The sequence below is a fragment of the Mirounga angustirostris genome, unplaced genomic scaffold (genome assembly GCF_029215605.1).
Source record: "Mirounga angustirostris isolate CCGP_5_RB_7025 unplaced genomic scaffold, mMirAng1.0.hap1 SCAF_9, whole genome shotgun sequence".
Taxonomy (NCBI): Eukaryota; Metazoa; Chordata; class Mammalia; order Carnivora; family Phocidae; genus Mirounga; species Mirounga angustirostris.
Genome location: NW_026991717.1, coordinates 81,126,758 through 81,151,202, shown reverse-complemented (window position 1 = coordinate 81,151,202; position 24,445 = coordinate 81,126,758). Strand labels below are relative to the sequence as shown.

The following is a 24,445-nucleotide window of genomic DNA, read 5'->3' as shown; positions in this document are numbered from 1 at the left end:
GTGTCGTCTCATCTTCTCCTGCTTTATATTAGCAAGCACTAGACCAAGTATTGGCTTGAATGGAAAGCCCTGCGATGTGGGAGTCAGGCATGGCCACGTGAGAAGGCATGCTTTGCCCAGAAAACTTGCCAGTCTTCAGTTCCTGCAGAAGGACAAGCACTCTCACTGAGTTACAATCCAGCAGAGGACTCACTGAGGGGGGTCTGCCCTTTCTAAATTTAAGAGTTCTTACTGTTTCTTAGAAGACCCAGACGCAAATAGGAAGAGAGCCATCAACCTTAATTTCTCGGTTATTTATTGCTAGCAGCTACTGGACCGTCAAAAAAAAGTCAGTGAGAAGAGAAATGCTGAGGGAGGCAACCGGGCATACACACCGAGGGAAAGGACTCAGAAGGCATGTTTAGACAGTGTGGGGAGGACCGGCCATATGGCTGGTTTTGCAGGCTGATCAAAATCTTCCACATAACTTGAAGCTCTCTGTACTTATGGTTTCTTATGTAAAGTCATAAAGTAAATGAAGGTATTCAGTTTAAATTTCAGAGATGAGCAAAGACAGAGACTCTGAGAGCTTCCTCAATTTGTTTCTAAGTAATGCTGTCTAACTTAGATGCCATTCATGAGACAGATTTGATTTGTAATTTGGCTTACTGAGTCTGTTAGAAAAATTCTATTATCAACTAAATTAATTTCAATAGCTTTTTTATTTTTCAAATAGCTAATAAGCATTTGGCAGCCCGACTCTCAAATAGCCCAGTTCGCCTATACAAGCATTTATTTCAAGAATAAATTTCTAGATAAATATTCGTTATCAAACTAGATTGCAACTGACTTAACACTTCATCTGAGGGACAGTACAAATCCTGCTGCCTCCTGCCTATATCATTTAGACCTGCAGGCTGTAGGGGAAAGGACTCTGCGTGGAGGATCAGAAGACTGGGGTCTAACCTGGATTCTGCCCTCGTTAGCCGTGTGAATCCAAGAACTCATTTAACTTCTCTAGGCCTCTCCTTTCTCATTTGCAGAATGAGGACTGGCGTAGGATGATCTCTCAGGTTTCACCCCACTCTAACATTAACAAAGATTATCTCACTTCTCTAAATGTCTCTGTAGGGAAAATCCTACCTTTATACTGATATACTTATATGTACTATAATAAATGATGTTTCTGAGGCCAGAGGTCCCTTTCCCATGATGTGGTCTTCAAAGGCATGTTCTCTCAACTGTTACCACCACCATTATTCCTTATTTGGGGCATTAAACTAGATTGCAGAGGATTAAGGGTCCCTGACTTCCATCTTTACAGTCAACAGGTAATTTAATAATGTAAATATCATACAGTAGCACTTTCCTTTTATTCGTTCAAAGTATTCACACATTATTTCATTCCTAGTAACTACTCAGTAAGACAAGTGTTATTATTCTTTCTACTGTGAATAGAAAAATTAAATGTGACTTAGAGAGGTTAAGTGACTTGCCCGAGTAGATCTGAATGTCCCCCTCACAATCAACCAAGAGAATGTTTACTGATACAGCATCTGCACGGAAGTTTCTGCAATATGCACCAAAACATAAAACAGGAAGAGCCTTAAACAAGCAATTCAAATTTTAAATGTTTTAGACAAGTACAGAAAGATACATGCTCAAGGATAATAAACACAACACTTTCTGTTATGGAGGAAAAAAAAGAAGCAAGCTATACATCCATCATTAGGAGACTAGACAAATCAATTCAGTCACGTCCAGGCCGTAGATTACTAGGCAGCATTAAAAATGATAGCATAGAGCTACAGTTAATTAAATGGAAATATGGCCACACTCACCCTTGAATTAAGGAAAAGGGGTGAAGAAAGTACAGGTTAAAACATCGATCAGCACTGTCCAATAGAACTTCTGTGATTGTGGAAATGTTCCATGCTGTCAAACACAGTTGCCGCTAACAACACTTACGATGTGGCTAGTGAGGCTACGGAACTGAGGGTTTTTTTTAAGTTTCATTCAATTTTAACTAAGTTTAAATAGCCACTGTGGCTAATGCTACCATGTTGGACAGCACTGTAGACAGTGACGTTTAATTGATGACTATGTGTTACTTTATAATCAGAAAAAAAATAGACAATCTTGTGTTTAAACATCAAACCTGCGCCTAGAAGACAACGAGAAGACACAGGAGTAAATTGCTCCACAGCAGGTTAATCTGAGGAGCTGCCGTGCCTGCAGCATGAGAGCAGTCTGTGTTTCATATGCGTGTTTCCCATACCTGAGCATGATTCTGCTAATTTGGCAAGTTTCCTAGACAGTGGTTCACATGAGCAAATAAAGAGCTTTATGCCAAGAATGCTATGCCCTTTGTGCTGGTTCTGTAGAACAGACCAGAAAGAAAGAGTGATAAATGGAAGGAAGCAGAAAACAGAAGCTAGAGCATTGAAAGCTGCGCCCGATTTTTTGAAAGGATGATAAATTATTCAACTAACTGAATGGATTTGTAGTGTTTAGGAAGTTCATGTTTTCTACTTATGAATATTGATTACATCAATATGTACTGCAGAACAAAATACCTTATTTTTTTATATACCAGCCAGTATAAAATTTAGTCTTAGATGTATCAGACAAACTAGCTAAAGGTTAAAGAAGGGATGCTTGTTTGTTAGTTCACAGGTATTTCCAGATTCCAATCTATTTGCAAATCTAAAGCAACATTTTTCCCCGAGTCAACTATTTTTTTTTCCACTACTGGATTATGAGACACATAAAACATCACTTTCCTCATTTGTGTTTTTCTTAACACTGTGCTATTATAAACAAGATATGTAAACATATTCATATAGGAGACTTTTTTCCCTGTATTTGGAATTTAAAGATGCCTTCTAAAAGACCAAACTGGCCCAAACTGTAGCATTCTTTTTTAAGATTGATTTATTTATTCCAGAGAGAGAGAGAGAAAGCTCATGCAAGCATGGGAGTGCAGGTGGGAGGGGCAGAGGGAGAGGGAGAAAGAGAGAATCCCAAGCAGACTCCCACTGAGTGTGGAGCCCGACTCGGGGCTCCATCTCACAACCCTGAGATCATGACCTGAGCCAAAATCAAGAGCTGGGCACTTAACCGACTGAGTCACCCAGGCACCCCAAATTGTAGCAGTCTTAATAGTAAAACTGTAATTAACCTAGGTCCTCAATTAACTGGATCCTCCCCATATTCCACATTTTAGGAGAAGAAAAATCCCCGAAAAGGACATTGAAGGAAGAAGAAAACTTAAGCATAAATCTCTTACTATATCTAAATCTACATTATTTTGTAAAAATGATGTTCCAAGTCATAACCTCAAAAGCTGCAATATCTTTAATCCTGAAAAAGATTTAGGTAACGTTCACTATTACACACTTGAAATTTGGGAAGGAAGCATGCTAATATACCATAGAACATTTTTCAGCATAATATAAAATCAAATTTGTTTTTTATTTCATTCTGTTGACTAAAAATGTCAAATGAAATATGTCCTGCCCCTTGTAGGCCTTGTTTATTAAAGCTATGTTTTATTATAGAAAAGTGTATTATAATTGGAAGTATATACAGTTCCCACAACTCTAACACACAGAGACATACACACTTTCGTCAACTCCCCCTGCCAGAGTCACAAATGCAGCAAGCAGTGTTTGGACCGGGAAATAACCATAACCAGCACTACTGGCATTTAAGTAACACCTGAGAGACCTCCAAGTTCTTCCAAAGAAGGACCTTACTTGATTTTTACAATAGCCTTCAGACATAGGTATTTACAGGTAAGGAAATTAAGGCTCATAGAAATCACTGAATTGCTTGGAATCTAACTTCTAGAGGGTCGCAGAGATAGGAGCAGAACCAGGCCTGCCATCTCCAAACTCTGGGGGCTTTCCACTCTGCCTCACTCCCAGCACTGGGCCAGCAGGAAGGGGGAAGGCATGAGGGCAGGTGACAAGTGATTGTCACGGATTTGAGAAAGTCCCATCCCAGCATTAGTAAGCTGGTTGATACTAATGAGGCAGTAAGTGTTCACTGTTTCCAGCGTGCTTCTGAAATCTCTGAGGCAGCTTGAACTAAATGGGCCACTATCAAAAAAAGGGACCAGCATATTCCAATTTGCCCTTTAAATTCTTTTTTTTTTCCTTCTTTTTTGCCCTTTAAATTCTAGAAGATAGCCTCAACCCAGTTTTCAGAATATCTTCAACTGTCTAAGCAGTGCTTAGAATCTAGCTGCTTCTGCTTGGATGAGATTAGTAGTCCTGAAGCCATATGACTCAAGGTAAAGATTGTCCATCCACCAGTAAGGTCTCTGTCTGAAGCCTTTCCCTTCCCTCTAGTCTTTTATGAGCCCAGAACTCCTTCCTCCACAAAAAAACCATTTTCTGAGAAAGCCTCTGGTATGTATTCTTGATGCAAATGTAAGCCAATACATTTCTTATCCCACTGACACATTTAATGCTTTGTCTGCAATTACGGAAAGAAAGCCTTTGTGGTGGGCATATTCAGGCATTGCAGAGCAGGCTGGGAAGTAAATTTTTCCAGGTGAAGATCTCTCCTGCAATCCCACCATCTTTCTGGACTGGGAGGTTCCCCAAAGCCCTTGATGTTCATGCATGTGAAAAAAAAACTAAGCAAACAAGAACCCAGGAGGCTATTTTCTACTAAATATGACTGTGGAATCAATTATGTGTTTTCCATCTTTCCTTCTCCCTCTGAATCTTCCCATTCTGAAATCAAGAAAGAGTGAACTGAAAGAGCAGTATGATATATACTACAGGAGTCAACTTGGAGTGCCCATGGATGGGTTTCAAAGGGTCTCTTGAAATAGTATGCAAAATATGATGGGCATGTGTGTGCAATGTCTTGAGAAGACAGTTTACAGTTTTTATCGTATTTTGAAAGAAATGGCTAATCTAAAAATGGGTTAACAGACTTCAGAGTTATAAAGATTTAATTTTTATTCCTAGCTTTACCATTTTCAAGCTATGCCACCTTAGGCAAGTCAATTAACCTCTCTGTGCCTCAGGTCTTCGACAGAGGTCTAGGCGCTATTGTAAAGATGAACTGAGATAATGTATGCAAACCATTCTGAGGAAAGCAAAGCATAAATGCCAGGTAGCTGGTTAGTATTATTATTAGCAGAGTAAAGGACTTGAGGAACTTCAAGAGCAAACAAGAGTCCCCGTCCAGATGCTGCAAGAGAAGAATGGAGGAGCAGAGCCACAAACTTGGCAGAATTTACAGCTTGTTCTGGGTGTACAAAATGTTAGGACTGGAAAGAGCCCTGTAGTTCCTTCCTTTTACACATGAGGAAGCTGAGACCCCAAAAGGCAAGCACTGTCACATCATAAGGTTAGTGACAGAATGTGGGCACCAGATTCGGGGTCTACTCCAGGCAGGTGAAAACAAAGAGAAGCTGCCACTGAGGCATGGTTGTTATCCAACTACAAACAAAAGCCATTCAGCCTCACCTGATTTATAGGCGCTTTACCTCCCTTGCAAGAGGACCTTTGGTCCTAGGCGTCATAAATCAAGATGTCCGTGTATTTCATTTCTAGTTCCTCCCCCTGTGCTCTCCTTACTGCAGGAAAAGCAGGGTATGAGTAGATATCGGACTGATTTATGTCAGCGCACCTATTTTAACCTCTGAAACCAAGACTCGCATTCTAGGAGGTATTAAAGTGAATGTCATGAGGGAGCACACTCCCATACCAGCTCTCACGTGGACAGAAAATGGAGGTGAATGAATATTAAGCTGTAGATTAAGCTTGGACAAGTAGTCCAAGATGGAGAGATTCATAATGCCACTTCCTCTCAAACATGAATATGTGTTACACTGGAGATTTATTAGAATTAAACTGATAGGGTGCCTGGGTGGCTCAGTTGGTTAGGCGACTGCCTTCGGCTCAGGTCATGATCCCGGAGTCCTGGGATCGAGTCCCACATCGGGCTCCCTACTCGGCGGGGAGTCTGCTTCTCCCTCTAACCCTACCCTCTCTTGCGCTCTCTCTCTCACTCTCTCTCTCTCTCTCAAATAAATAAATAAAATCTTTAAAAAAATCCATTAAAAAAAAAAGGATTAAACTGATAAAAGACTTGCATAGGACTCAAAGATTTAATTTGGCCCAAACTTTGGGTTATATTAACTGGAGTGTCTTGTCTTTGAAGGAACTTAGTTAAGGTTACCCATCACTTCATTCTTATTAGGAAAAACGTCAAATTCTTCCCTGAGTTAATTCCAGCAAAATTCTGCTTGTTTTGACCAAGACTTAACCCCAAAATTTCTGTGAATAGTTATCCTAATTTAAAAATGCTTATGAATACATTTTATTATTTCACTGAAATATCCTTGGGAGATTATGGTTTCCCTGGCATGCTAATGCCACTTAGAGCAGAAAGGAAAGTTAAAAATGATAATGTGAGGATTCAGTCAGTTGGCTGACCAAAAATGTCTTCAATTTTACACAGAGGAAATGGGAGAATTTTCCCTTAAAAAACTTCTAGACTTGTTTGAGGAAATTAGAAAACAAAATATGAAAAAGCAAATAAAAATGCAAGATAACAAACACTGGCGCTAAATTATGGATCAAGGGAATAAATTCTGAGCAGCATGGGCTGAGAGCACCCAGTAAGGCTTTACAGCAGAGAGAAGAGTTGTGTGCTAGGCCTTGGATCACTGATTTTAAGTTCGATGTGGAGGAGAATGGCTATGAGTCTAGAATTTGTGTGGCAATGTCCAGCAGGGGTCATGATCTAAGGGAAACACAATCACCGGATTTTTTTACTCTCTTTGACCAATAAATCTACAAAAGTATCAATAAAAGACCAAGTGAAACAAAATAACTTAAATTTAATGAGAAATAAAATATACTACATTCACTTTTTAAAATAAAAGTGGAGACCATAAAATTATATTAAATAAATGCACAGTCTCTATAAAGCCTTGTGCCTTAAGCAATTAGTAAATTTGTTCTGGAAACCTGCAACACATTTATGGGACTGCATTTTAAAATATGTCCTGAATTTTAGAATAACCACATTAAACAGTTATGAAATATTCATTCTTATTTATGGTCCAGTGGCAGACAAAAATTATAATTGCTTGTAGATCTGTAGGAAAAACTAAGTCCAATTATTTTAAAACCTAAAATAAACAACAATAACAAAACAGAGGTCCACCAGTTCTGAGAAGAAAATTCACTGGGTTTTCTAATATAATACATTTTACATACCTACAACTTAATTTATAAAAGTTTAAAAAGAAATACTATTTAAAAAATATAGATACCTCAGGTTTATAACTAATTAAGAAGAGATACATATAAATCAAAAGAAGCAGAAAAAAGAAAAATGAAAGGAAAGCACATAATCATATGCACACAAAATAATGTCAGTTACTGAATTTATCATGCAGAGTTTAGATTCATTTTGGTTTATCTAACTCATTACTCATTGTAGAACACCAGAATCCAACAGATAGGTATATATACCCCAGGGAGAACTACTCGAGTTAACACATTTAAAGAAGAACCCAGCAAATCATCAAGTCTACACAGCTGTTTAATAGTTTTTTGCTGTAACAGTGACAAGATAACCCACTTACATAAATCCTACATTTGTCTACAAAATACAGTACAAAAAAAAAACCCCAAAGAAACTAAAATATCTCAACTTTGAATGTCTCCTTGCAGTAACTACTCTTTAATGATACCAAGTTTTCATTACCAACATGATTTACATCTAAATGTTCATTGATGCATGACTTTTAGAATTGCAAATAGTGTTTTGAGGTGAGGCTCTTCCCCCTAAGTCATCCCTAAAGTGCAAAATGTCCAGGATGTTCTGTCAAAGGTCAAACAAAATGAAAATATGCATGCCCTCAGATTTCCATCATAGATGTGGGAACTAACTCTCCCTCAGTAAGATCTGCTAATTATTCACAGGTCTAAGTAAATTGGTTTCCATTAGATCAACAAACTAATCAAAGGAAATGTATTTCATGCTAACATAAGCTATATATTAAGCTCGGACAAGTAGAGAAAACAGGATTCCTCATAACTCAAATTGAAGACTGTGTCTACCACCATGCTACAGTGAACACCATATGAAAATATGGGGAGAATCTACAGAAGGGTTGACCAGATTGACCTTCAAAATGGTTTCACCAGATAGGTGACCTTTTAACTGAGATTCAAAGGATATGCAACTATTTTCCCAGACACAGAATTTTGGGGTAAAGAGTGAGGTGATTTCCCAGGAAGAGAGAAACCATGTTCCATTCATGGATTTCTGAAAGGGCCTGGCTTTTTAGAGGTGCAGGAAAGGAAATGTCAGAAGACACAATAGGCCAGCTGGGTCCAGACTTGGAAGCAACTATAAGCGATGCCCAGGCATTTGGACTTTATCTGGGAGGGCAGCTGAAAGCTAAGGGAGGTAAAGCCTGCACTTAACCTATTTTTTCAAACAACATTTCAATCCTAGTTATTTCCAGGATGGGGGCCCAGAGCACGCATAAAGGAGGTAGTCTTCTATGTGGTGTTATTTGAAGAAATCTCTCCCCGCCTTGTCACTAACACCTGACTCCCACAATTACAGAGATGGATGCCTTTGGCCAGTGTGATAATATTCCTTTGCAGAAGCAAAAGTCTGAGCTGTAGTCACTGTTAATACTGTGGTTTATTACTTTATAGGGTCTTTTAATAGAAAGTAGGTTTCTAGAAGAGGGGAAACTGCAAGAAAGCACTGAAGACTTTCTTCATAATTTGCCTAAGGTCAGTTTCCCTCCTTGTGAACCAATTCTCCAGTAATTGTTATAACCCTTCCCTCTTCTTCAGGAGAAGAGCAGATCACTTTCCACTTTCATTTCATACATTCCTTTTCCATTTAATGATGTATTTGGCAAATTTGCCTCATTCAAATAATGAAGAAAATTGGTGCATTAAGTTATCACAGAACAATGCAAGCAGCTACACAAAAAAGCCCGCTAATAACAGCCACACGGCTAAAACGAACACAGGAGAGATTTCTATTCTGTTCCTTTTTATTCTATTCACATTTATACAAAGAAATACAGCCCTTAGCCCTAACACAAAGTGATAATAGACACAGCAGTTCAATTTGAGTCTGATAAGGGCAGATTCAGCCACAGAATCCCAGTCACCTCTGACTCCCCCCGCGGCCTCTCTGGCCTTGCATCAGCCACCTGGTCTGATGGACTTTTTCTTGTTTCCACCTTCCACCACCCGAGCCAGCCACCATTTGTCATTTACCAAATGGCCTCATAGCTGTCTCACATCTCTCCCCTTCCCAGACCACCAGGCACATACCGCAAACTCATCCTAAGACACAAGTTTTTACCACAGGGTTTCTTTGTAGATGTCTTTATGACTACTGAATCAAGCCCAGACTCCTCTGAGGCATTCAAAGTATTTATGGTCCTTCAAAATGTGTCTCCACTAACTCCAATAATATATATCATTCATCATTCCTTGGCTTCAGGGAAAGAAGCCCTCTGTCTTTCATATTCAAAGCAACCTTTGCTCAAGCTATCTCCCGCGCCTATACAAGGCAACCATGGATAGTTGTGCAGGTGGTGCACTGCACAACTTCAAAAGGTGACATTTATATACAGTCTGCACAATTATAGGTGGGCAGCCCTGTGCCTAGACTTCTCTGTAAAATAATTTCTAATTCAAAAAGCTGTATGAATTACATGAGAGAGAAACATTTACTTTATCTGTGTTCAGTTTTCTTCCATTTATAAAAAATTTAAGAGAATAACATTGATACATTTAAAACATATGGGCTGGTATCTGGTATGGATGTATTCCCTTCCCTCTCACTGTTTTTACTAACTTTATGAGGTCACTTGAGAAACTGAAAAAGTTCAAAAAAGTCATGTAGGAGTCTTTGCTCCTAAATCAGTTACTTTAAATCTCTGGCTGTCTTTTTGGGAGGAATGGGAGAATGCACTGACCAAGTGAAATGTATCCAAAAGCCCTTTGCTCAGAATCATCTTCCAGGGGTTGTCAGCTCTAGCCTGCATTGGAATCACCTGAGGAATCCTTAAAATGACTGATACCTAGGTCTAAACCCAGATTCTAATGTAGCTGTCTAGAACATGGCCTGGGAAGTGGGTTTTTTAAAAGCTTCCAAGGAGATTCTACTGTGCAGCCAAGGATAAGAACCACTATCTCTATACATGCCATACCTAGAAATCATTTGATTTCTTAACATTTCTTTTTTTTAGGATTTCATTTATTTATTTGACAGAGAGAGAGAGAAAGCTAGCACAAGCAGGGGGGAGCAAGAGAGGGAGAAGCAGGCCCCTGGCCTAGCAGGGAGCCCGATGTGGAACTCGATCCCAGGATCTGGGATCATGACCCGAGCTGAAGGCAGATGCTTAACTGACTGAGCCACCCAAGCACCCCCAACATTTCTTATTAAAGATGTCCATCTCTTGTTCCACCCACTTCCATGTTAGGATACTAGCAATTCACACCTTGATATCATTTCACTTTAGTGAGATTACATGTTTTCCTCTTTGAGATATAAAATTTTGAAGGGGCAAGATAGCAGCAAATAATGAAGAGAAACAAAAAACAAAAAAAAACAAAAACAAAAACAAAACAAGTTCTCTCCCTAGTTCAGAATAGCTATGAAAACTCCTACTCAAAGGGACCCCAGGATTTCATTTACATCCCACTTCAAAACCCTCACATTCCTACTGGTGATGAATTTAAATACACACAGGTTGGATCTTCTTCTTAATTAAAAAAAAAAAAAAAAGAAAAAGAATGAACCCCCACCCTCAAATCCATTCATCTTAAACATCTAACACAAGAAAACCAGAACTTATTGTCTTATACTTTATAGCCACCAAAATTTCTCACACGTCTAGAAGGGTGTGAGGCCACTGCACTGAAATAGAAAAAATATTCAAATTAAGACTCAAAAAGCATGGTTTGACTCCTAAGCTGATCAGCTACTAACCTTTCTAAGACTCAACTTCCTCATCTATGATAGGGAATTATGGTAAGGATTAAATACAATATTGTAAATAAAAACTCCTGGTACATATCAGCCATTCAGGGAATGCTACAGAACTGAAAACTCTCTAGGCAAGGGAAGAGAATTAACTCGTGTCCTGCCTCTGATGGACTGCTCCTACATACATCTAACCTCCTGAGACCATAGAAACTGATGACAATTGTTGCTCACTGATAGTTCATGCTGACATTATTTTATTTTTTTTCATTGAAGTATGGTTGACACACAATGTTATATTAGTTTCAAGTGTATGACACAGTGATTCTACATCTCTATGTGTTATGCTATACTTACCACGAGTTTAGCTACCATCTGTCACCATAAAATGCTATTACAATACCATTGACTATATTCACTATGCTGTACCCTTCATCCCCATGACTTACTCTTTCCATAACTTGAAGACTATACCATGCTGACATTAAACCCATTTTTTTAAGTAACAAATCCCAGTAAGACTTCTCTAATCAAAATAATGCATTTCTTCAGACTTTTCTCACTACACTCACTTTCAAATCTTTTATATTTATTACATCTCTCTAAACTCTGTTTTCATGGTTTCTTTCAAACTGTGAAGTCTATGATAATCCTCATTTTCCATGCTACTATTGCTAATTAAAAATTATATAGATGGGGTGCCCAGGTGGCTCAGTCAGTTGAGCATCTGACTCTTAATTTCGGCTCAGGTCATGATCTCAGGGTTGTGAGATAGAGCCCTGCATCCAGCTCCATGTTGGGTATGTAGTCTGCTTAAAATTTTCTCTCTCTCTCTCTCTCTGCCCCTCCCCACTCTTCCCCTCTTAAAAAAAAAGATTACACAGCTGGGCAATCTGGTAGACTTATTGGGATACATTGACAGTTAATGTGCCCATCCTGAGCTCTAAATACATCAGTGCATGCGGCTAAGGTTCATGCATACCCAAAGATTTTCCATAGGAATATGTGTCAGAAGCTACCAAGGTTAATTTTCCCACATCTTAACCATGAGTATTCACATGCATAAAACATGTGCTAGATCTGAGACTTTTAGATCGCCTCCCAAAATCATGATGAAAATATATTAACCATTCAACAATCAAAAAGTATTTATTTAGCACACTTTTTGGTGAAAAAACTTTTTCACCAATAAGCACCATACTGAAGCCACACTCCCAAACACTTGACAATGAGCATCCAGTTTCCCTGAGAAAATACCTTCTAAGGAATTCACATCAACCAAAAAAGAGATTCCAGCTACAAATCTGGGCTTTGGGAAAATAAAAACAAATTAACATCTTTATATTTATCAACAGAAAACTCAGCTTTATTTTCCAGTTTCCTGGGATTTGGAACATGCTTTGGGGTTGCCAATTTAATGGGCATTTCATGTGAGTTCTGTTCCCATATAAGTACAAAAAACAATGATGTTGGAAAAATTAGTACCAGGTTACATTTACTTGCATGATATGTTCCAAAATTAAAATATATCAAAGATACTGAGAAAAGTTGACAGTGGTCTAAAGCAATAACTACTATCCTGTCCTGGCCTTGATTTGGAGAAAGGCATAAATTTTACCCCATGATCCAACATATATATGTAATATATGTATATACCTAACCAAGTTGCACAAACAGTATTTATCCTTACTTCAAGTAATTCTATTTCATTGTTTTAGCTCTTTAATTCCTTAAATTGATTTCACAACACACTAATGAATTGAGAAAACAGTGCTGTTCTTGGAAAATAGCGGTCTAAAGGGCAAAAAGAAAAAAATATCTATTCTTCCTCCCAAAGAAAGATATTTGTTCTTCAATCTTAAATTGGTACTTACTTAACTTTAACTTAAGATGTGTTAGAAATCAGAAACTGCCCGAAGATGGTAAAATTGAATGTTTTAGGCTGTAGCCCTTGGTCATATTAAGACCAGAATCCTCCAAGCTCCAAACTGTTGATGTCAGAATTTTAGTTTCATTCAGAGTTCCTTTTATCGAGATTTTCTGAGAATCCTAGGGCATATTTTAGATGTGTCCAGGAATCAACCCTGGCTGTTGCTCACCGTCCTGGCCAGCAATCCCCGGACTCCACAGCTGCCACTTTGGTAGACCTCTGCCACCTCAAGCATAGCTCAGCTAGTTATGCTCCAGCAGTGGAGGAAAAAACACTCTTTCCTCTATACCTGTTGTACAAGGGGAGGGAAGAACTCCAGGCAGAGAGTCAACTAAGATGGGTCCTCCAAGTCACACTCACAACCTCCTCCCCTCACTGAGTCCCCATGCTGCCTGGCTGGGGGCTCAGGATGGGCTCCGGGGCCAGAAATACACTTTACCACAAACTCCACTCCCCCCCTCACCCATATTCCCTCCTGCACTGGGACAGACTCCTTGCCCCATGATGAGGGTGAATTCTCTCCCAAGAGCTCCATCATCCCAGGACTCCCACCACTTTCAGTCCATCAAGCCCATCTGATATGCAAACCTCAGCTATAGATAGGATTCAAGCCATTTTCCCAGCAAGCCCTCCAGACCCCATGTAAGTCACTGGGTATCTGGATCCACTCCAGATGTCAGGCACATCTCAGTCTGGATACAGCCCAGTCGGAACATCTCGTAAACAAAGTCTCTGTTTAATGTTCTAACTTTGAGAACCAGGCCCAAATTGAAGAAACAGACACAAACTTTTTCTGGAGGTGGCTGAGAATACAATTTATCTAAAGTGGGTTATTTGGGGAGCTGATTCCGGCTAAGTCACATTAAAACTTCTATTTGTCATGTAGCCATATAATTTAGCCTATGCTAGTTAGTCTAAGCCTTGCCTCTTCCCTGTCATGTTTCCAGGAATACAAATAATATTCTAAGAAGACTGTTAATCAGAAAGCAGAGGTGCCAAATTTGCCTATTTAGTATCCAAATGAATTTACCCAGACGAGAAGTCTCAGTTAAAGTCAAAATCTTGTAAGGTTTTCGGTCTGGTTTTCATACACAGCACAGCTTCTGAATCCAAAAGAGAAGGAGGAGGAGAGGGGGAGTTTCTAAAAATGGTTCAGCTGGCTTCTCATAGTTCTTACTAAAGAATATCTGGAAACTAAGAAGTAAAATATGTGGATGACATTTTCAGCTTAAAAAAAAAATTGGAGGGGCGCCTGGGTGGCTCAGTCGTTAAGCATCTGCCTTCGGCTCAGGTTATGATCCCAGGGTCCTGGGATCGAGCCCTGCATCGGGCTCCCTGCTCAGCGGGGAGCCTGCTTCTCCCTCTCCCACTCCCCCTGCTTGTGTCCCTGCTCTCGCTATCTCTCTCTCTGTCAAATAAATAAATAAAATATTTTTTTTAAATGGGAAAACTACGTAGTATAATATATTGCATCATTTCCATATTTTAATCTTAAGGTTAAATGTTTTTATTCACTCTCTACAACAATCACTTCCCCACCCCCCAACATGGGAACTTTATAATAGTGCTTTGTAGTTCATACTGGGGGTTACAATAAACTTCCCCTAAGAACTTGGAAATAAGGTTGGTAAGTGTAGCCTCTGATGAATAAACTTTAAGATCAACATAATGACCAGAAGATAAGCAAAATTACCTTTAAAGAAAAAGAGTGTTCAAGTCTCAAAGACCTAAGCATATGCATATGGAAGAAAGTCATTATCAAAGAAGGAGTCAGACAGAAAAGTGGGGAGGAGGAGGAGGACCAGGCACAGCCACTTACAGAAAGAAGTCACCTGGACCCCCCAATTCCCACCCCATGCAGATTCTCCTATGCAAGATCTCCAAGATTTCTGAGCTGCTCAGATTCTCCCTGATGAGAAAGTAACACCCCAAAAGTACTTGGGCCTTGATCCATCCAATGCCTCTGTCCTAATTCAATCCCCAACAAGCAGCCTTCCTTATGTGACTTCCAGTGGAAGCCCTTCTATGAGGAGAGAAGACACTGACCGTACAGACTTGGACTTAACCACAAATGTGAACTGAGCCCCTATCAAATGCCTGGCTCTTGTCTTAGGCAACAGGGATAGAGTGGAGAATTAGACATTTGAGGTCACTGGGGCTAACACAGACAAGTAAACAAATAAATAAGATAATCATAGCTAGTTATAAGAACCATTAATTAATTAATTAACTGAATAATGAACTAGATAATTGCTGGGAAAGGGGATGGGTATTTCAAGAACAAGGGTCAGGAATAGCTTTTTTGAGAAAGTGACATTTAACATAATTGTTAAAATGTCCCTATTACCTAAAGGAATCTAGAGATTCAATGCAATCCCTATCAAAATACCAATAGTATTTTTTACAGGATTAGAACAAATAATCCTAAAATTTGTATGGAACCACAAAAGATCCCAAATAGCCAAAGCAATCTTGAGAAAGAAGAACATGGTTGGTGGTATCATAATGGAGACTTCAGGATATACCACAAAGCTATAGTAATCAAACAGTATGATTCTGGCACAAAAACAGACACATAGCTCAATGGAACATACTAGAGAGCCCAGAAATAAACCCATGCTTATATGGTCAATTAATCTACAACTAAGGAGACAAGATTGTACAGTGGGAAAAAGACAGTCTTTTCAATAAATGGTGTTAGGAAAACTGGACAGCTACATGCAAAAGCATAAAACTGGACCACTTTCTTATACCTTACAAAAAATAACTCAAAATGGATTAATGACCTAAATGTGAGATCTGAAACCATAAAACTCCTAAAAGAAAACATAGACAGTAATCTCTGCACATCAGCCTTAGCAACATATTTATGGATATGTCTCCTCGGACAAGGGAAACAAAAGCAAAATTAAAGTATTTGAACTACACCAAAATAAAAAGCTTTTGCACAGCAGAGCCTAAATTCCTTTGGAACTTCCAATGTGCCTGGAGCTTTATGAACAAGAAGAAAACAACAGGAGATATGGTCAGAGAACCAAACAGGTGCAGAGCCACAGGAAGAGATTTGGGTTTTATTATGGCCAATGGGAAGCAAGGGAGTAACATGACCTGATTTAAATTTTAAAAGATTCCTTTGGCTCCTGTGTGGAGAATTAAGTGCAGGGTGGTAGAGGAGGCTCTAAAAAGAACCCAGGCAAACAGTCATGCAGCCTGTCTAGGGCGAGAGCAGTAGTGTTGGGGAGAAGTGAATGGCTTTAGGTCATATTTTGGAGATGAGCCACGGGACTTCAACAAAACAAAAAGGCAACTTACTGAACAGGAGAAGATATTAGCAAATTATCTATCTGATAAGGGGTTTGTAACCAAAATATATAAATAATGTATACAACTCAACTCCAATAATAATAATAATAATAATAATAATAATACAATTAAAAATGGGCAGAGGATCTGAATAGACATTTTTCCAAAGGAGACATACAGATAGCCAACAGACACATGAAAAGATGCTCAACATCACTAATCATCAGGGAAATGCAAATCAAAACCACAATGAGATATCACCTTACATCTCTCAGAATGGCTAAAATCAAAAACATAAGAAATAACAAGTGTTGATAAGGATAAAAGCAATCTGTCATGCACTGATGGTGGGAACATAAACTGGTACAACCACTGTAGAAAACAGTATGAAGGTTCCTTAAAAAATTAAAAATAGAAATGCCATTTCTATTCTTTGGGTCTTGACCCAAAGAAAACAAAAACACTAATTCAAAAGGTATATACATCCCTATGTTTACTGCAGCATTATATACAATAGCCAAGATAGAGAAGCAATCCAAGTATCCATCCATAGATGAATGGATAAAGAAGATGTGATGGGACGCCTGGGTGGCTCAGTTGGTTAAGCGACTGCCTTCAGCTCAGGTCATGATCCTGGAGTCCCAGGATCGAGTCCTGCATCAGGCTCCCTGCTATCAGCAGGGAGTCTGCTTCTCCCTCCAATCCTCCCCCCTCATTCTCTCTCTCTCTCTCACTCTCTCTCTCAAATAAATAAATAAAATCTTTAAAAAAAAAAGAATAATATGTGGTATATATACATAATGGAATATTACTCAGCCATAAAAAAGAATGAAATCTTGCCATTTGTGACAATATGGATGGACCCAGAAGGCATTATGCTGAGCAAAATAAGTCAAAGAAAGACAAATACCATATAATATCACTTATATGTTGAATCTAAAAAACAAACAAGCAAACAAACAAAAACAGAGGCTGAACCTATCCTGAGCATTTTCCAAAAGCACTTTTCAACTGATTTTTTTTTTTTAGGATCTAACCTTATGTTTATTTTTATTTTTTTATTAAAATATAATGTATTATTTGTTTCAGGGGTACAGTCTTACACAATTCACAGCACTCACCATAGCACATCCTCCCCAATGTCTACCACCCAACCACCCCATCCCTCCCACCCCCCTCCACTCCAGCAACCCTCAGTTTGTTTCCTGAGATTAAGAGTCTCTTATGGTTTGTCTCCCTCTCTGGTTTCATCTTGTTTCATTTTTCCCTCCCTTCCTCTATGATCCTCTGTCTTGTTTCTCAAATTCATCATATCAGTAAGATCATATGATACTTGTCTTTCTCTGATTGACTTATTTCGCTTAGCATAATACCCTCTAGTTCCATCCACATCATTGCAAATGGCAAGATTTATTTTTTGATGGCTGCATAATATTCCACTGTGTGTGTGTGTGTGTGTGTGTGTACACCACATCTTCTTTAACATTTCATCTGTTGATGGACATCTTGGCTCTTTCCATAGTTTGGCTATTGTGGACATTGTTGCTATAAACATTGGGGTGCAGGTGCCCCTTCAGATCACTACATTTGTATCTTTGGGGTCAACTGATTTTTTAAGTTCTATGTCCACACGATGATAGAGAAGACCATGATGACAAGACAGAGCAAGCAATGTGAAAGGGAGTGTGGGGCACAAAGACAAGTTAGGTGAGGGTAGCTCCTTTTTTTGTATGTTTGCCCTTCACCAAACACAGCACAACCCCTGCCCAACTCTCTCCTAGGCTTGCACCTCCAGATGTTAGAACTTGGCTGCGCCTCTGCCTGACTGCTTGATGATGATTCAGACTCTGCCAGGCAAAGATAGAGGAAGAAAGTTGCTAGGCAGAGGGAACAGGAAAAGCGCTGAGGCCAAGAACTAGCCTAACATTCCTTTGGAACTTCCAATGTGCCTGGAGCTTTATGAACAAGAAGAAAACAACAGGAGATATGGCCAGAGAACCAAACAGGTGCAGAGCCACAGGAAGAGATTTGGGTTTTATTATGGCCAATGGGAAGCAAGGGAGTAACATGACCTGATTTAAATTTTAAAAGATTCCTTTGGCTCCTGTGTGGAGAATTAAGTGCAGGGTGGTAGAGGAGGCTCTAAAAAGAACCCAGGCAAACAGTCATGCAGCCTGTCTAGGGTGAGAGCAGTAGCGCTGGGGAGAAGTGAATGGCTTTAGGTCATATTTTGGAGATGGAGCCACGGGACTTCTGGATAGACATATGCATGGGTTGGGGAGTCATATCTGGGCTTGGCAAGGTGCCGTGCCTTCCACTGAAATTAGAAAGATATGGGGGCAGGAGGAATTAAGAGCTTTTCAATAGGCATATTTGGTTTGAGATGCTCACTTAAAGACACAATTAGAGATGTCAGTTAGGCAGCTGGGGTTCCTGGGAGAACAGGGATAGATATATAAATTTAGGAATTATCTGTACCTGTATGGTCCTTAAAGCCATGGCATTCCCATCCCTGTGATGGTTATTTTTTATGGAAATTAATAAACTGAGTTATGCACCAAGGCAGTAGGAGCCAAGGTGGGACACCCCATGGCAGAGGGCTGGCCTTGCCCAGGCTGGGCCTTCCCCTCTGCTTTGCCACACCCCTTAATTGAGAGCCCCTTCTACACAGTTGTTTTGTTGTTTTCACATATAAAACATTATGCCCAAGTTCCCCTTCTATTTTATGGATCAATGTGGAGATCTAAGAAACTGACATCTATTTAAAAATCTTTTAAATGCATCTAGGTGCTTGACTGAATAAAGAAATATTATACAAAAAAAAGGGGGAAATTAAACCAAGCAGATTAGGAGACCAAAACTAAATCCTTGTATAGATTAGGCCTCAGTTCACTGACCAGAGTTCATTGACTTTGGGCTCAATGCAGAAGGGCTCGATTATTCCAGAATATTTGAGAACATAATGGAAAATGCTGGTTAAGTCACTTGATGAAATAAATTGAAAAAAAAAAGTAATGACAGAATCCCTGAAAATAAATTAACATAAAACAATTTCAATTCATCCCTTTAGCAGTCATTGATGAACTATTATGTGATTACTATGCTGAATTCCTGCCCTTCTGGGGCTCCTCTTTCAGCAGGGGAGAGAGACCACATTGTGGAACAGGGCAGGATGGAGGCAGGGACAAAATGCTTTTGGACTAAGGAGAGAGGATGACAGACAGTTCCAAGGAGAAAAAGACAAGCAAATCGCCCTAGAGGTGATTTCTCGAACACTAACCATAACCCTGGTTAATGATACCAAAACTTTACATGCCAGTTTGAAATTTAAATTTAAATTTGCATGTATTACTGATGTAATTAAGTTAACAGACACATTCATGTTTTTAGGAGCCCTTAGCAGCATGTTTAGTGGAGTCTTCTCAAGATATTTCCATTTCCTGCCCCCCAAATTCTCCTTTAATCTTTTACCATCTTTTCTGAGTAAATCTGAGAGATTTGGGGGAGCAATAGTCAATTTTCCTTACAACCCCAAACCCTGTATTTACTTACTTACTTATTGACATGTAAGTGCACTTAGGGGGAACAGAGGAGAGGAGAGGTGAGGTGGAGCCCCCTTACTTCCATTTCACTCCAGCCTCGAGGAGTGGGAGAGCTGCTCCTTTGATTAAAGGAACCCTATATCAAGGACTGAGACACACCATTTCCTGTTGCCACAGTGAAGAAACAGCTCGGCTTGCACTGAAGCTGGTTCCTGGCCATCTCTCTGTTACCTTTTTGCAACTTCTACTTCCCAAGATCCTGTGGAAAGACCACACAGGCCTGCTCAAGCTGGGAGAACCCAAACACCTTGCTATTCTGGCTTTGTTTTCTCTCTCTCTCCCCCCAATTCTCTTTTTCCCTCTCTTGGACACTCTCTTCAATGCGGCAGCTGGGCTCAGGACCTGTTGAACCAGCCTGAGAAGGCTACGCCAGCCATGCTCTAGGCTTTGGGGAACATGCTCTCTCACCTTAACTGCCCATCCTCTCTTCTCACACTGATGGCTGCAGACTACAAACCATTTAAGTGTTAAGATCCAAGAATCTGTTTGGTCTTTGGTTTCAGATCATTTAGGGTGCATGAGCTTAGGTAAAAGAATTCTCCTTAGGATCTCATCTAACTCACTAGAAATTTCCATTAGGGTTTGGGGCCAATGCCCAGACTGGCTATAAATCTGTCTTGCTTTGCTGGTCATTAACCTGAGTGTGTGTTTGCCTCAGGGACCTGGAAGAGAGGAATGACTACGACAGAACAAGATTCACTGTGCTTTGGGGTCCCTAGGCCAAAACCTTTAGTAATAGCACTCTTTACTAGCACCTCTATTTCATTATTAACAAAAGTCAGGCTTTTCAAGGGCTCTAGAAGCCACAGATATTTTTTTACATCTGAACTCTGAATGAGTTGTTAGAAAAGCACCTTTGTTCTGCATGATGCATTGTACCTGGATGAAAGGACTCATTCTAAAAGGAGAACACCGCCCTTCCCCTCTCATGCCAGGATCCACTCTTTGCCACAAAGGCGGCATCAACTGCAACAGAAGATAATAATCATATACCATACTCACAATCACAGCTCAGTATGATGTTTTACCTGCGAGAGTCTTTTCATTAAGCCTTTTTATAATACTTTATTCTCAAAACTGATTTCTATGACACTGCACCAAAATGCCCTTCTCTTTCCCTCCTTCTCCGCATTATCCCCTAAGGTCAGTTTGATTCTAGATGATCAACCCATGAAGTAAAATCAGGAAAGAATGAATTCTGCCCCTGTGTATCAAATCTGCTATTCTGTTTTCCTTCCTGGAGGTTTCCTCATTGCAAGTTACAGAACGCAGGCTCCAGGTGCTACAACCTTTTTCAGACTTCTGTCTAGCATGGACCTAAGTCCAGAGACCTTCCTTACCTTTAGCTGAACTAGATGCACATCCACATGCTTGCTGTCTGAGTCCTGCTGGACTGAATAGGTTAGGTCCCGGACCCTCTCGGAGGTCATCCGGAGCCAGGTCTCGATTTCAGGTAAGTGGAGGACAATCTTCCAGTCAGCCCCGGTATGCAATGGAGGGGGCTTTTCATACTGCTGGTCAGAATCCATGTCCTTCATTGCCTCTCCTCCCTCACCCTCCTCCACAGTGGGTGTCAAGTTGATGGCCATGGGTGAAGCATCAGTAGCCATGGGATCCAGGTCCTGTGACCTCAGTGGGGAAAGTGTCACGCTCATGGTTAACATGGAGAAGTCTAAACCTCACTTCTTTCCAAAACAGCTGAAAGGCAAGAGGAAAGAAGAAAGCAGGAAAGAGTCAGACAAGATTGCCAAATAAAGAAATGATACTTCGCAGAAGAAACAGGATTTCTAAATTAAGCCAGATTTCTAAATTAAGAAACCATAGCTCATAGCAAAAACAGAAGGAGGTGTTGTGAGTTTCTACATAGTAGCCCCAAGACCCAGCATATAATAGGAATGCAAAACCATGTGGTATTGCCTACCTCACCATCCATTCTCTCCTCATTCCTCACTAATAAAATTCTGATTTTCAGCTGTGCATATTTCTGCAAGAATTTAAAACTACATTTCCTATCTCCATGGCTTCTAGGTATGGCCATGTGACTAAGTTCTGACCAAGGGGATGTAAGTGGAACTTTTGTACAGAATGCTTGTAGAGCTGCGTAAAGGGAGCTGACTTAATCAAGGAGGGGCCTTCTCTCTGCCCTTCTATGTCTCCCCCTTCTTCTAGCCTGTAATGTGGGCTTGATGGCTAGAGTTCCAGTTGCTATCTTGGACCAGGAGATGCTCTGGGGTATGCCAGTAGAGGAAGGGAGAGCAAGGTGGTGGGAACATGGATCCCACAGGTAACAAGGAGGTACTGTATCAGTCCTCGCCTCTGCCCTGAACTTCTCTTACTGAGAGAAAAACAATATCTGGTTGTAGCCACTATTACTTAGGGCTTTTCTACTATAAGCACCTAAGCATCATTTTGGCCATTATAACCAATACATTCAATACATGGGATAAGCAGAGAGGGAACATGTTCTAATTAACAAAAACACTGAGCTGAATTCAGGGGAGGTTGCTCCTTTCTACGATATGTTATGTAAATATATATCATGTAGTAATTCCAAACATAAACTTTGCCAAAAAGTATAAATCATGTGGGTTAGTATATACAGTATATCTAATTAACTCTTAAATTACATTATTTGGCTATATTGAAATTTTGGGGGGCTTCTGGGATTTCAAGAGTAATAAATTGCTGTGAAACATACAACATTAAAATGTTAACTAAGAGGCACCTGGGTGGCTCAGCTGGTTAAGCAGCTGCCTTTGGCTCAGGGCTCAGGTCATGATCCCACGGTCCTGGGATCCACGAGGCAGCCCCAGGCGGGCTCCCTGCTCAGTGCGGAGTCTGCTTCTCCCTCTCCTTCTGCCCCCCTTCCCCCACTTGTGCTCTCTATCTCTCTCTCTCAAATAAATAAATAAAATCTAATAAATAAATGAATAAAATGTTAATTAAATATATTTAAAACAACATAAGTGTAAGTAATAATAAAGTTGATAAACTTAAGAGTAAGCTCATTTACTAATGTAATGATCTAAGCTATATATCTTTCTTCTAGAACAGTTTAATATAAAATAACTTTTAGGATCTTGTACTTTAAACATTTTATAGAAACATTATTTTTAGTTTCAGGAGCAGGTTCTTCTACTCGAGGTAATGGGTTTCTTTTTCTTTTATTAGATTTTTCTGGTTCTACACTTTCTAGCTCCCTTCCCCAAAGATGAAAGGTGACTGAACAAAATATGAAATTAAATGTGGTTATCAGAAAGTAGCCTGTATTTCTTAGATTCTTAATATTCACTTAGTAACAATAGCAAAATTATTTTACCTACAAAAATAGAGGTGGGGGGAAGCTCCTAATTTTACCAGGAACATGTAACTTTCCATACAGAAATGGGCACAGAGAATAAAAAGACTTACTGAATTGACAGAAACCTTAAGAATAAGTTATTCTTATGATATATTATTTCAGAAGCCTTCCAATGCTGCAGTGTACTGCCCCCTCCCGATTTCTTGTACATTTAATTTTTAAATTAAATGATAAGCAGCTTTATGGACGAATTTTTGAAGGCAAAGTTATTTGCGAAACTAAAATGTCATAAAGTAGGTTTATCACTTTGGTACCTGCCTTAGGGAATGGTTTTAGGCTTCAACTCAGCAGCTTTCTCCACCTGATTGCAAGAGGGACAAATCCATACCCCACATTTTTAACCACACTTGCATACAGTTTTTTTAAATAATACTAAACCTGGCTATTTTAAAAAAACCTGTTAAGAGATATCAGAACTCCAGGAGCAATACAACTCCAGGAAGAGTGAGCTACCATACTATTTATTCATATCCTGGCCTCAGACAGGCTCTGGTTCTGATTTCCCAAGCATTTTTAAATTTTTAATCAATCCACTGCTCTCTGGGGGATCTGTTTAGAATCACAGTCCCAGAGAAGGCATCCGATACACAAAGGTTAATAAAGATTTCCCGTGGAAGGTCACAGAATTGGTGATAAATGAAGACGACACAGGTGTTACAGTGGCTACCTCTTCTAAGAAACCAGACTCACCCAAAATCAGAAAATTAAATGCCAGGGTAACGTACAGTGAACTGTTTCAGCCAAACCCACTCACCCACTCAGACACCCAACCCCAGATCCCTCCCAAGCTCCCTGCACAGCTGAAAAATGATGCGTGGTCATTATGTTTTCTCTGAAACTCCTAAATCAACATAGGGCCTTCTCTGGAAGATACATCCTACTGTAAACTAAAGAACATACTAAAAAATTGGCTCAAAGCAATTTATGTGCCAACATACAACACTCCCATATATACCATCGGGCTGTGCACTAACCAGGCACAGGGCAGTTCTGTGTGGGGCAAGAGGCTCCACATTTTTGGGTCTCAGTTTCCCCATAGGTAAAATGACAAAATTTTTGGACTAGATGATGACTGAGATGCCATCTGACCATAAGAATCTGTGGGTTATTTATCCAGAGATCTCAAAGCCATTGGAAGCATCCTGCCTGTACTGAGAACTCTGTAGACACTAAGTGCTGGCCCTCCATTTTACCAAAGCACATGAACAGCATCAATAGATCTGTCCTACTTAATGGAAATAAAGTAGTACCATGCAAATGCCTTTT

At 39.7% G+C, this 24,445-nt stretch overlaps 1 protein-coding gene across 3 annotated transcripts in view; it reads right to left on the bottom strand.

The window, feature by feature from the left end:
• Positions 1-24,445, bottom strand: part of AKAP6 (A-kinase anchoring protein 6) — a 500,780-nt gene that overhangs the window by 357,083 nt on the left and 119,252 nt on the right. For 2 of the 3 annotated variants that reach the window (XM_064570936.1, XM_064570937.1), the window contains one exon: positions 21,159-21,516. The exons of the other annotated variant lie outside the window; for it this stretch is intronic. In XM_064570936.1, the coding sequence (XP_064427006.1) occupies positions 21,159-21,482 (324 nt within the window). In that variant the 5' untranslated portion in view covers positions 21,483-21,516. The remainder of the gene's footprint in view (positions 1-21,158; positions 21,517-24,445) is intronic. 3 annotated transcript variants of the gene reach the window in all.